This window comes from Ictalurus furcatus, chromosome 4 (genome assembly GCF_023375685.1).
Source record: "Ictalurus furcatus strain D&B chromosome 4, Billie_1.0, whole genome shotgun sequence".
Classification (NCBI taxonomy): domain Eukaryota; kingdom Metazoa; phylum Chordata; class Actinopteri; order Siluriformes; family Ictaluridae; genus Ictalurus; species Ictalurus furcatus.
In genome coordinates, this window is record NC_071258.1 from 16,467,914 (window position 1) to 16,482,435 (window position 14,522).

The 14,522-nt window shown below is 40.3% G+C and overlaps 1 protein-coding gene across 2 annotated transcripts in view; it reads left to right on the forward strand.

Annotated features, from left to right (window-relative positions):
* The window catches only part of LOC128606790 (uncharacterized), a 60,655-nt gene extending 46,461 nt beyond the window's left edge, over nt 1-14,194 (forward strand). Inside the window, exons 1-2 of one of the 2 annotated variants that reach the window (XM_053623207.1) lie at nt 7,174-7,310; nt 11,996-14,194. In XM_053623207.1, the coding sequence (XP_053479182.1) occupies nt 12,019-12,885 (867 nt within the window). In that variant the 5' untranslated portion in view covers nt 7,174-7,310; nt 11,996-12,018 and the 3' untranslated portion in view covers nt 12,886-14,194. Of the gene's footprint in view, nt 1-7,173; nt 7,311-11,995 lie in introns of those variants that run through there. The other variant, XM_053623205.1, reaches the window with a different exon arrangement.
* The last annotated feature ends 328 nt before the right edge of the window (nt 14,195-14,522 follow it).

The window sequence follows — 14,522 nt, forward strand, 5'->3', positions numbered from 1 at the left end:
CACATGATGCGGACTCATCTGTACTCCGAAAAAAAAAAACACGCAAACAAAGAGTGAACACATGAGAGTTGTGGGTGTGTGTGTGTGTGTGTGTGTGTGTGTGTGTTTGGGTGGTGACAGCACCCACACATCCCAGTTCACAATGCCCATGAGCCCTCCAGATCTGCTCCTTTACCTAAGAAAAGGACTATTCACAAAAGGCTTGAGTAAACAAATATGATTTCAATATAGACTTAAACACTGAGACTATGTCTGAGTCCGAACATTAATTGGAAGGTTGTTCCATATCTGTGGGGCTAAGTAAGACAAAGTTCTTCCCCCTGCTGTAGCCTTCATTATTTGAGGTACCAACAAATAGCCTACACCTTTTGATTGAAGTAGGCATGGCAGCTCATAAAAGACCAAAATTTTGCTCAGATACTGCAGCGCGAGACCATTTAAGGCTTTAGAGGTCAATAGTACTATTTTATAATCAATGCAAAATTTGACTGGGAGCCAGTGCAGTGTGGTAAGATAGGGGTGATGTGGTCATATCTTCTGGTTCTAGTAAGAACTCTTGCTGCAGCATACTGGACTAACTCAAGCTTGTTTATGCACCTACTGGAACATCCAGACCGTAAGGCATTGCAATAATCCAAAACAGAGGTAAAAAAAAAAAAAAATCATGAATCAGTTTCTGCATCATGTACTGACATTATATTTATTATCTTAGCAATATTTCTGAGATGAAAGAAGGCTAATCAAGTAATATTATCTACAGCTCTAAATGAAATGTAACGGTTTGCTCATTAGGTATAAATTCATACATTTAAAATCTATATCCTGAATTTATATTTTTCTGTAAAGCTGCTTTGGGAAAATGTCCATTGTTAAAAGCACTATACAAATAAAACTGAAATTAAATTAAACTGTAAAAATTGTCCAGGTAATAAATCCTCTGTGTATATATATATATATACAATTCAAGCAGTGGGCCACTGTACTGCCACCAAGTTCTCTGACAGTAACTTAGACTGCAGCAAAATAGTAGAGTCCTACCACTGATGATGGCGATGTTGCTTAGGATTTATTCTATTGCATAAATTACAACAATCTGTGCTCAATAATATATATATAATATTATATTATGTATAATATATTTAAATATATATATATATAATATTAAGTTGAATATCAAGTTGAAATGTACTTTAAGACATGGAGGAGTCTGGCCAGCTGTTGGAATGTGTCACGTATCAAGAAACTCTGGACTCCACTTCCCATCAGCCACTGCACTGCTCTAGTTGTCACATGACCACCTGCACCTGATTCACGTTTTGGTTAATGAGCACTCATGTGTATATATAGTCCTGGTCTGCACTATGTGCTTGTCTTTCGTTGTCTTAGACCGCTATGTTCCATGGTTCTTGATCTTGTTAGTTTATGTTTAGTTTTGCCACAGTATTATGCCAAGTTGTCTTAGACTCCTGTTGTTCATGTCTTGATGTTTGTTTCTTGCCACAGTGTGTTTCAAGGTTGTCATAGTGTATTTGTTTCTTAGTACGTTTGCTTCAATAAAAGTCATTATCTGCACCTGCTTCTGGCTCGACCACGACTCGTGACAGAATGCAGAGGTAAAGCTTTAAATTAGGACATATATTGAAAAGTCTGTGGGTCAAACTCTAACAATCATCTGGTTAAAATCAAGCAGTAATTCAACTCATTTCCCTGCCCCTTTCCCAGAGCCATCAGCTCCTTATTTAGAGGAAAGGGTATTTTCTGCTCTAAACACCTGTGTTTCGAACTCCAGAAAACCAGAAAAGTGATCTCTTTTCCTTAGCAATCAAACAGTTGTGGTGTTCTTGAAAATACAGCAATGTTTTTAAGACAATATTATAAAGTATATGTATTTATAAATTATATACACAGACAAGTTGCAATGTACTCTCTTGCACTTTATTAAACATTTGTTATTACTAACAGACTACTAAATGACTCAAACATAATGGTAATTCATAAAATATCCAAGCTAAAGCCAATCAGACTAGTTACAGTAGTTGTAAATGTAAGTATATAGCCAATAGAAACAATCCCACTGCTTAAATGTAGCACATAAGCAACCAGAGTAGTCTAAACCTGTTAAACATCTCTCCTCTGTAATGCTTACTACTTCCCTTCCAGTTATTCAACCTTTCACCCACCATGCCCCCAGATATTGACCCCTCACCACATGCCATTTACTTTAAAATGGCCCCACCACCAGCAACCTCTAGAATCTGAAACACAATAAAAGCTGAAAAGTGTGGAAAAAAGGTGACCACAGATTGGTGGCTTGACTGGTTTCTAGCGTTTAGATTAGATTACTAGTGTTTAGTAGTTTTTAAAAAATTGAAATGCAAGTGGAGATGGAACAAAACAGCAAATGATTGACATTTAATCAAGTTCAAAAGTCAAACATGTGCCATTGTAATTTGGCCTCATGACTGTTCAGATGCATAAAAAATAGATTGTATTTACTATGAGTACTGTTCTCAAATGTGATAGTCTGAGGCCAGTGGGAGTGAGCAGAGGCACTGATGTATAGACCATGCTTGCTTGTCTCTGCTGAAAGCTTTTGTTTCCCCCAGGCTTCCCATTCATCACTGAGCCTTTGGTGGGAAGAGACACAAAGAAGGACCATGACCCCTTGGAAAGACCTTTGACAGTTCTGGAGTCAAGGGGTCAGATTTGCAGCAACTGGGCCACAACCATTCGCTTATCACAGGGCCTTGGGCTGGTGAATGACTTAAATTGAACAGCCTGAATGGAGGTAAAGTAGTGGGAAAAGACAGTAATTTATAGTACTGAGGAGTCTATTTCAAAAACGGCAAGACTGGATCAGCTAATGAGTAGGTCAGAGGTGCTGTTTGTCCGTAATTTCCTGGCTATGTTACTGTATTTTCTCTGTGTTAAAAGACTTCTGAGACCAAATGTTGTTGACCCCTGGGGTCACCAAATAGGAAACATGCACACTTTTACTTTGTTGAATGTCAATGGCCAATGCTTGACTTAAAATCTTCAATAGGATGCATCTTCAAAAGAAAAAGAAATGTAACAAATTTAAGAAGTGTCAGTGATTATAATGACTGCTGAGATTTGTTATCCTTAGAAAATCTTAAAAACAAGTTATTTAAAAGAATTTTAAGGAGTATAGTCTGCTACTTGATTTGTTGCAGACTTACACAAGTTATTGAGTGAAATTCTAGGGAAAATCTCAGGCCTTAAGGTTGCCTATTACTATGAAGTGGCCACTCTGGACCTGGTGGTGCTTTGGGGTTAACACAAAATTGACCTAAGAAAAAGAGTCCAGTGCTGACCAGCTGTTGTGTGTGCATCTCTGTTCAAGTCTGGGAAGGCTTCCTTAATTAGCCTCCCACACCCATAAATATGTCCAATGAGCTGGGCAATGGTAGGTTATTGATTGAACCAATACTGACTTTACACATATGCCACAAACAGGTGAAAGTCACAGCTTTGTAGCGATACTGAGAAAACAACCCTGATCAATCTTAAGAAGAATGTCTAAACGAAAGTGAAAGGCAGTATGCTAATTTATCTACTGTATCTGGAGTTTTTCTTCATTTTTCCTTTTTCTCTTAGCCCTTTGTTGGTGTTCTAGTAGATTTACAGGTAATGTGTATAAATATGAGTGTATGTGTATAAAATACACATCATGACCCAATCACCACTTCTACGGTAACAACTGGCACATATGAACTTTGATGATGAATGGATGGAAACATGTTCTGCAAAGCCTGCCAGATTGACTTACAGGTTTCACTTTTTATCAAGGTCACAAGATGCAAGTCTTCAGGACTCACCCTCTCAGATCACTCCTCCAAATATTTCCTTTTTTTTGCTTCTCTCTCTTCCACTTCTGCCCTCCCCAAGATGTTTTTCTTTCATTTAGTTGGCCTCCTCCTTTAAAAATGCAAGCAATTTTTCAGCCCATTAACCCAGGAGATCTTTAATACACAATAGTTTCAGTGCAAAGGGGACAACGAGGCCTAGAGGAGAAGATGGATTGGCCTGCAGAATAAGCGTGGGTAGTTTTCCCACTGCCCTGGTCCCAGTTTGGGACAAAGGCCTCATTGAGTAAGATACTTGACATCAGCATCATAAACTAGTTATGGTTACAAAGGCCCTGACACTTTAAAGCACCAGCTACTGCCCCTTTCCTTAGTTCTTAACTATCCGCTTGCACAGAGTTACTAGGGCTGCGCCAATCACAAATTATTTTTTGTTTGTTTGTTTGTTTCTTTCTTTTTTTTCTTTTCCAGGGGCATTAAGACAAAAGGTTATATGTTAAATAGTGTCAAAAAGTACACCCTTTTCTGAGTCTGCTTTTCTCTGTTCCTAAACATAACATTCCCTCATGGGGTTTCAAGCATCATGGACACATACAATGGCTAACCATTTTCTGTCTTTTTTCACTTCTCCTTCTCTCCTTTCTCTCATTCTTCTGTCAGATGGAGAAGGATGTGGAGGATTTTAGTCCTTCTGTGACATTTCTTTGGCACAGTTCTTTGGACGCTAGCATTGTCAGTGTCAGAAATGTCAATAGTGAATTAACATTTGAGCTCAAGCTCAAGTGCAACAGATTAAACACATGTTTCAATATCTTGGCATTAAGAAAATGATACAGTCAGAATTCAGAGGTTTATGAAGATTAAAATGTGTTTTTATCATGAAATTACTGGCATCTTTACTAAATTTGCAAAAATTATTTACTTTCAAATTAGCTATTTAAAATAATGAGCCTAGTTGTAAATATTTATTGAATGTATTACCTGTTGCATGAAGCAAGGCCTGTTGTATGAAGCAAGTTGAACAAACTCAGAGCTGCAGAGTAAGTTTTGAGTTGACAAAACCAATAAATCCAACCCAGATTAATTAAGGTTAATAGGTTTCATGATGCTGGTTATCAACTTTCTAAGTCAACCCAGGTTTTAACCCTTAATCAATGTTTACTCATTGTGCGCATGCACATAAAAGCCAGATGTTTGCTGCAAACAGCCAATAGCGTTCAACATGGAAAAAAGCAGGTGTGCATACTTTTCAGTAGAAGAGCAAGAAATTTTTATGTGGAAATGTGAGGAATATAAACCTACACTAACCGCAAAAAGTAACACTGTTGTGGCTGCCAAAGCTCAGGAAAATTGCTGGAGGAAAATTGCTGATTGTGTAAATGGGAAGTTTACTTTTATAGGCTGCCACTGAGAGTAAATGGATTGAGAAACTTATATATTTCATGAATTTCATTTAATATAAATGTGTATATTTTATATTTATTTATATATATATATATATATATATATATATATATATAATGTTGTAATATTTAATTAAAACATATGTTAATTTGTGAAAATATATTAGGACAGGAATAACGTCACCGCATGAAAATATGTACCACTCACAAAGAGCCGCAAAGCAATACATACAATTTGCGGTACAGTAAGAATGTGGTTTCCGCGTGTCAGATTTTTAATGTGTGGCTCAAGAAGCCAGCACAGATACACTCTACCATCTGCCGAAAATCTATATCTTTCATATAGATGGTCACTGGGAAAAGCCAGGCGATTGTGTCTGTCCATAAAAGTTCTTTCCCTTCAATGTGCCCTTCTTATTATTTGCACTCCATGCTCCACAGGATTCTCCACAAATGGTGAAGCCATACGCTACAAACACTAAAGGGTTAACTTTGATGCATCAGATTTATAATACTTTGCTCACAGCTGATTGGTCCAATTTGGGTTTGCAATTTCATACCCAGAATAATACCTGCTCTGTAGCAAGTTAGCTGTGTAATGTAAGTTATTATGGCAATGAAAACAGCTAAAAAAAATCCACCTTGTTGAGACCAAAAAGTGTAACATGTATTCTAATTATACACACACACACACACACACACACACACACTTGTACCCAAGTCTAATTGCACCCAAAGATAAGTTCTATGTCAGCCAGCAGTATTTCCTTTTAATTTCTTCGGTTAATTATATCAAAATTATGTCAACGTTCACTTACATAAAAAAAATAACACTAATCTCTCTGTGGTCAGATATGAGCACACAAAGTATTCCTTTTGATCTTGGGTAAGTGGTAGCTCAGCGGTTAAAATAGTGATCAGAAGGTTGAGAGTTCAAATCCCACCACTACCGAGCTGCTGCTGCTTGGCCCTTGAGCAAGGCCCTTAACCCTCAATTGTATAAATGAGATAAATGTAAGACAGCCTGGATAAGGGTATATTCCAAAAGCTGTAAATGTAATGTATTTAGGTGGATATAGGCAAATTACTTTACAGCCTTTACTATATTCTCTTTCAGAATGCTAAGAAACCTAATCCTCAACCTTAAGTATGTAGAGATGACCTTCACAGGCTTCAAAATCCTGTTGGCTTGTTTGTTATGAATACCTCCCTGGATTTAACCTGAGTAGTTATGGGAATTCCTTCATTAGCTGTCATTACCAGGAGCAGTTGTTCAGACAGCTCTTTCTGCCCCTGTCAACAGTCTGAGAGTCCTTCATCAGCTCTTTTCACCAAGCAGAGCACCATGATTGGAGTAGAAGCTTGGTTGTAGTGACCTTCAAGTTGGGATATTATTGGAAAAAGCAGAAATGGTGGTGATGGTTGAATAAAGGGGTGATCACTGTGTCAAGATGTCAGCATCCAGTCCACCACATCTTCTCAATGTCAGACAGAGGGAGAAAGAGAAAAGATTCACTTGAACAGTTTAAACCCAGGGTGCTTTAGCAAGAGAGAGTGCTTTGATAGATGGAGTAATATCTTACACAGTTATCATAGGATTTTATGATGACAAAGTGGTCCGCTTAATCCCAAATGAATTCATCCTTCTCCTGGAAATTGACAGCTTGCATTAGTCAATTAATGTTGAATTACTTATTTCTAACCAAACAGAAGAGGAGATGAAACAGGCTGGGAAGAACTAAACTTCGGTCCTGAAGAATTTAAATGCATGCTAATATATTATTTATTAATCATGGAAGCCTTGATATATAAGATACGTCTCTCTTGACCAAGTCTTGTTATGTGGTGTTAACCCTGGGGTTGAACCTGTGAAGGGGGGAAAAAAAAAACAGCTGCTGCACACTGCAATGCTTTGGGTCTATGTGAGTGCATCAAATATTTGGACAGGTTCAGGCAAGCCCATGGTCCATGTTTTGTTGTCAGGGACAAGTGTTACTCAGGCTGTTCCTGCAAAATGAAGAGAACAATGACTTGATGGATTTTTATTCCCTTTGTCAACTAGATATGGCTTAGGCCACCTGTGAGTAAGACATATTCTGCAGAAATTAAGATTTTATTTAAACCGTTTTCCATTGTCACAGATTATTGTTAAGGTGATCTCAAATTTAATGCTGGATCTATTCAGATCTCAGTCAAAAGCAAGAAAAACAACATGTCTCAGATGTCACCTTACTCTAGGCTATGAATCAATGTGTTATTGACTGTTCTTGACTTATATAATTCAGAAAAAAAAAACCTCAGGCAGTAATATTTGTGCATTAACTAAAACAAACCGGTAAACCTACTATACTTGGAAACATTTCTTTTTGTATGTCTGTAGTCCAAAAAGCTATATGATGCTATTGATGTACCTATTTTTCAACACCAGTTCTGAAAAAGTTGGGACAGTATGAAAAATTTGCATGCATTTGAAAATTGAATTCACCTTGTATATACTGAAAACACATTAACACATTATTTGATGTTTTACTTTGTGAATTTAATTTTTTTTATAAAATATATACTCATTAAATGAATATATAAATGAATCTTATGAGTGCAACACACTCCAAAATAGTTGGGACAGTTAAACAGTTCACAGTTGTGTAACATCACCTTTTTTTGTAATAACACTTATTAAGCATTTGGGCACTGAAGACACCAGTTGGTTAAGTTTAGCAAGTGGAATTTCCCCCATTCATCCATTATGCATTTCTTCAGCTGCACAACTGTACAGGGACTTCATTGTCTTATCTTGCACTTCATCATTATGAAGCGCAAAATAAAGCAATGAAGTCCCCGCCACACATTCTCAATCTGAGACAGGTCAGGACTGCAGGCAGGCCATGCTAGCTTATGCTACCATGTGCTTGTAATCTGGGCAGAATATAGTTTGGCGTTTTCCTCCTGGAAAATGCAGGGACATCCCTGGAAAAGACATCTGGATGGCAGAATATGTTGTGCCAAAATGTGTATATATCTTTCTGCATTAATGGTGCCCTCACAGATGTGCAAGTTGACACACCCCCATACCATGACAGATGCTGGCTTTTGGACCTGATGCTGATAACAGCTTGAATGGTCCTTTTCCTCTTTGGCCCGGAGAACACGATGGCTGTTTTGTCCAAAAACGTTTGAAATGTTGACTCGTCAGACCACAAAACACGATTCCACTGTGCCACTGTCCATCTCAGATGAGAGAAGTCGGCGACACTTCTGGACAGTGTTGATGTATGGCTTCTGCTTTGTTTAGAAAAGCCTTAACTTGCATCTGTGGATGCAGTGGCGAATGGTGTTTTCTGACAAAGGTTTACCAAAGTGTTCCCAAGCCCATGTCAGGATATACATTACAGACTCATGACAGTTTTTAAGACAGTGCCAGCTTAGGGATCAGAGATCACACGCATTCAGAAGTGGTTTTTGGCCTTGCCCTTTATGCACAAAGATTTGACCAGTTTCCTTGAATCTTTTAATTATATTGTGCACTGTAGAAGGGAATGTTGTTCTCAAAGTGTATTATTTGCTGATGTATGCACTGGATAAAGCATACTTTTCTGAGGTTCAACATGAGCAAAAAGCTCTTCAAGTGGGCAAGAACAACATCTCAATGTTGAACCTCCAGTTCACTGGATCATGCTAGAATTAATGAGTCATCCAGGTAGTTTAGTACATGGATGCCCCGGAGTCACAATGGAGTCAGAATGACATCCATGCGCTTTGTGAAGGTGCGAGGGGATAAAGCTAGCGCGAAGGGAAGAACCCGATCTTGATATGCGTTGCCTCCAACGTAAACCTCAGGAACTTTCTGTGACTGGGTGATATTTCTATGTGGAAATATGCACCTTTTAGATGTATCATCACAAACCAGTCCTCAAACTGAATCTGTGGAACGATAAGTTTGGACGTCAGCATCTTGAACCTGTACTTCCGAAGAGTACAGTCCAGATGACGCAGATCTAAAATTGGCTGCATACTCAACTATTTTTTGCGGACCAGGAAATAAAGGCTGGGAAAACCTCCCTCCCTCAGGGAATGGGGTACATGTTCTATGGCCCCTTTGTGCAAGAGGGTTCTTACTTCGGGTGCTAACATCAGGCTCTGGTCTGTGCTGACCACTGTGGTGAGCACACCTCTGAACCAGGGGGTCGAGCTCTAAACTGGACCTGGTAACCCTTTTCTATGGTAGACAGAACCCATGGAGACACATTTGGCAGTAGTTTCCACGCTGCCAGACAGTCTATTAGTGGCGTTAACTATTCCACATTCTGTTGGAGAAAGCATCAGATTTTCGTTGCCTTATGACAGCTCACTGACCAGCGAACACTGAAAACTTGGGACAGCCTTGGCTAGGGGAGGCCCTACAGTAGCACTGGGGGCTAACTGCCCTAACAACCTCATGTGTCCTGATATGTCCCTCCATGGCGCCCTCAGGACCGCTCCTCTTTGTCTGCTTGGCCTTTATGACCATCCTCAGATCAGGCCTAGTAGCAGGCTGAGACTGTGGCCGCCCGGTTTCCCTGGCTGTCTGCGGGGGTTGGCGGGCTGCCATACTCACCTTCTGGGTTTCCCTTGCCCTAGCATTGTCCCGGGCTCCACTTGTGGATTCCCGGATGAACTCGACACAACAGGGAAGGACATATGGCGGTTGAATGCCGCCATATGTTGCGCTCACCCCGCAGGTCTGCTTGGTAGGCATGCAACATGGTCATTGTCTGCTGTGACCCACAAGCAAGACTACTACTGCATAGGCCTTGCCCACCAATACCACGGTGGCCTTACATGGTGGCTTGGATGGCAAAGCCGGCCCCCCTAAATTACCTGCCGTCGATGGAGAGAGGTAGCTCGTAAGCATCTCCTCCACCTTCAGCATAGCTAAATAGCCATGCGGTTCATTCCCCACAATGGCCGAATAGTCCACCATCGTGGGGTTACAAATACGGCTTATGCATGGTTTTCCCGCAGAAGCCTGATATTTTGTCCCGCATTCCTTGAAGAAAGGGGAGTTTTCTGCAGTGTGAGGGATTTCCTTTCACTGGGGAGAAAAAAGCTCATCCAGCCTTAGTAATCACTTCAAGCGGCTCTTTACATGCTGCTCTCAGTTTCTAGCACATCCTTCTGGTTCCTCGGAGTCAGAGAAGAATTATTACTATTATTTTTTGTGTGTGTTTTTTTTTCTTTTTGGCTTTCCATAGCGGAAGGAGGCGTCGCGATCCAAGCTCCAAAATCCAGCAGAGAGGCGGACCCTGAAGACAGAGCAAGAGATAGAGCAGCGCTCGTCTCCGGCTCCTCTTCCGGATCCATAAGAGATCCCCCAGACCTGAGACAGCTAGCTGCTTCAGCAGCGGCCGGAACAGATTCGCGAGGCTCTGAAACCCAACTCGCTTCAGCTTCCAAGAAGAGAGCGAGTCGCGAGCAGAGCTGCCTAATGTAGGCGTTACAATGCGCAGTCAGACCTATCGAGGGCTATGACCTATTACTGACCAGCAAAGTAGCATGAACATAGAGTAAAAATTGGAACATGGAACTTTTGCAACCAGCCAGGTCACCAGCATTCATTTCTGTATGGACGATGAGCAAAGAGGCAGATAGAGAAGTTGCTGCCGGTGGAGATAGCATAGCTGGAGTATGAGTATGAGTATGAGCTGAGTATGGCTATCTGATGCTGCTGCTCTCCAATGAGGCAGCCTTGTCCTGCTAACACCTGCTGCCATTTGAGGTTACCTGCTGCATTTAAGGGAAGGCAAAGTATTCTGTCAGGCAGCAGATATAGATGCAGGTGCAGATACAGTAGAGCTTTATTGAAGCTTGCAATCAAAGCCAATACACAATACAAAAACAGTGTCAAAATCCAGGCAAGGGTCAAGCAATGTACAAACAACATAAACTACTGCAATCAAGAGCAAGATGAGAAAAACAGAAATTGGATCAGAACCAGACAAACAATCAATAATCAAAGCCTTGGTATAGACCTATAGAAACACAGAGAGTGTAACATATACAGTATCTCACAAAAGTGAGTACACCCCTCACATTTTTGTAAATATTTGATTATATCTTTTCATGTGACAACGCTGAAGAAATGACACTTTGCTACAATGTAAAGTAGTGAGTGTACAGCTTGTGTAACAATGTAAATTTGCTGTCCCCTCAAAATAACTCAACACACAGCCATTAATGTCTATACCGTTGGCAACAAAAGTGAGTACACCCCTAAGTGAAAATGTCCAAATTGGGACCAAAGTGTCAATATTTTGTGTGGCCACCATTATTTTCCAGCACTGCCTTAACCCTCTTGGGCATGGAGTTTTGAGGGGACAGCAAATTTACACTGTTACACAAGCTGTACACTCACTACTCCTGAAACACAGTGGAGATTGAGCCTGGCCAGAGATGGTTGGATTTGGCAACTGAGGAAGCATCGCAGGAAGCAGTGTCCTTCGAGCTGATGCTATTCTTCTAATTTCTATACTTTAAAATATATATATATATATATATATAATTATTTACCTTACTTTACACAAATATAACTGACACTACTTTAGATAAAACAATCGTAACATTGCGCTGTCGCTAAATTTGATCAGTTCTTACAAACATCCGCGACTAGGTTGTAGCCCGCTAGCATCACCTTACCGTTAGCCTTGTTTACATTTCACATCTATCTCATTTACTGCTGTTTTGTTTAAAAAGCAAATATGTCTGTTGTTTCTCCGCTTTTGATTGCAGATGAGGATTCGCTCGAGCTGCACATGGTTCTGTTGGAACTGGTGGATGTGGAGAAACAGATCCGCGGCCTACTCGACAAGCAGGCCCAGCTGCTGGAACGAAGAACTGTGCTGGAAACATCTTGTGCCTCTGCCTACACATCCAAGGTAAGCACGCAGCGTGGTATTACCACTCCCAGCCCCTCTACGCTGTGTGTTTCTCTGTGCAGGGGCCATGCACCCAAGACTTTTCCAGCCGAGGCCTCCGTCACACCAGCGCCGACTCACCACGGACCTTGGGTGCACCAGCTGCGAAAGGCGAGAGCCATACCCCGGGTGAGGACCTCTTCACCTCCGGTGTTCAAGATCCCAATCAGGAACCGCTTCTCCCCTCTCCGTCAGACCAGACCTAATGCTGTGATCGTCGTGTACTCCATTGTGCGAAACGTCCGCATTGCTTCAACAAAGGGTAAGGTGCACACACATTGTTTTTCTGGTGCTCATGTCCTTGATGTCGCTGAGCAGGTATCCGGGATCCTGAAGAAGGACGAGCGAATTGGATTGGTTGTGCTGCACACGGGGGCGAACGACATCAGGCTGCGGCAGACGGAGGTTCTGAAGAGGGACTTCGCCAGCCTGATCGAGACGGTACAAGGCAGATCACCCACCGTGAAGATCATTGTCTCTGGACCTCTTCCCACATACAGATGTGGAGCTGAAAAGTTCAGTAGACTTCTAGCTTTAAATGACTGGTTAGTTTCTTGGTGTACTGAACAGAATCTGGTGTTTGTTAATAACTGGAATCTGTTCTGGAAGTGTCCTAGGTTGTTTCGTCCTGATGGCCTGCACCCCAGCAGCCTCGGAGCGGAACTACTGTCAGACAACATCTCCAAGGCGCTACACACCAAGTGACTGCCTACCATAAGTACATCTTCCCACAATAACAACATTCATAATAAGCAATGTTCAATTAATAGTCCAACACCTGTAGTACATACTATAGAGACTGTGTCTGTTCCCTGAGCTATACAAGTACATAGAAAATTTTGAAAATTAGTAACGTAATTAACATAAAATTAGATCATACTGATTGCACATCCAGCACCTTTATTCTGAAGCTAGGACTATTAAACATTAGATCTCTTGCGTCTAAGGCTCTTATTGTTAACAAAATCATTACTGATCAGGAATGTAATTTAATGTGTTTAACGGAAACTTGGATTAAACCAAACGAGTACATAGCATTAAATGAAGCCAGTCCTCCTGGATACAGTTATGTACATCAGCCTCGTTCAACTGGTAGAGGAGGAGGTGTTGGTCTCATCCATAGTCAAAATCTAAGTGTCACACAAAAACCTAGTCATAAATTTTTATTTGAAATATTTTGAAATTCTTTATACCAGCATAACTTATGTAGCCACAAAAAATAAGTCAATTCCTCTAATTATTATTTACAGACCCCCAGGGCCATATACTGAATTTCTTAGTGAATTTGCAAACTTTATCTCAAACCTGGTTGTGTCTGTAGATAAAGCATTAATCGTCAGTGATTTTAATATTCATTTTGATAACCTGGAAGACCCTCTGAGAATAGCGGTTGTGTCCATTTTAGATTCAGTAGGGATTATTGAGAATGTAATCGGACCTACTCATAATGGTGGTCACAGTCTTGACCTCATACAAACATATGGATTAAATATAGAACATATTGTAATTTTTCCACAGTCTGAAGTTGTCTCAGACCATTACCTTATCTTGTTCATAATAAGCATTGATCATAATATTTCCACCTCACCTCGCTACTGCGTAAAACGTACTTTCACATCAGCTACTGCACCGAGCTTCATAAATAATCTCGCAGAGACATCAATTAGATTTGGATCACCGTCTGATCCGATAGAACTCGATCAGGCCACTGAATGCTTAGAATCAAGACTCCGCTACATGCTAGATAGAGTGGCTCCACTCAAAAGAAAAATAATTAGAGAGAAAAAACTAGCACCCTGGTATAACGATCAAACGCGTACCTTAAAACAGACCACTCGACAATTAGAACGTAAATGGCGTCAAACCAAATTGGTAATATTTCAAACAGCATGGGAGGAGAGCCTACTGAACTATAGAAAATCTCTTAGCGATGCTAGAAAAGTCTATCTCTCCACCTTTATAGGAGACAACAAAAACAATTCTAGATTTCTATTCAACACAGTAGCAAAATTAACTAAGAATAAAACCACTACAGAAAGAAACACACAATCATTACATAGCAGCGAAGATTTCATGAAATTTTTCATTGGTAAGATTGAAAATATTAGATGTGAAATTCAGGCTATTAAATTAAAACCAGACAGTATTATAACTAACCCATTAGATGATAATATAGCAATATCTGATCAATGTTTAGAATGTTTTGCTCCCCTTAGAGAGACCGAACTAGCTTCATTAATCTCTTCAGCAAATTCATCAACTTGCATACTAGAGCCTGTACCTACATGTTTCTTTAAACAGATTTGTCCTGGAGTAATTGAACCACTTTTAAGTATAATCAA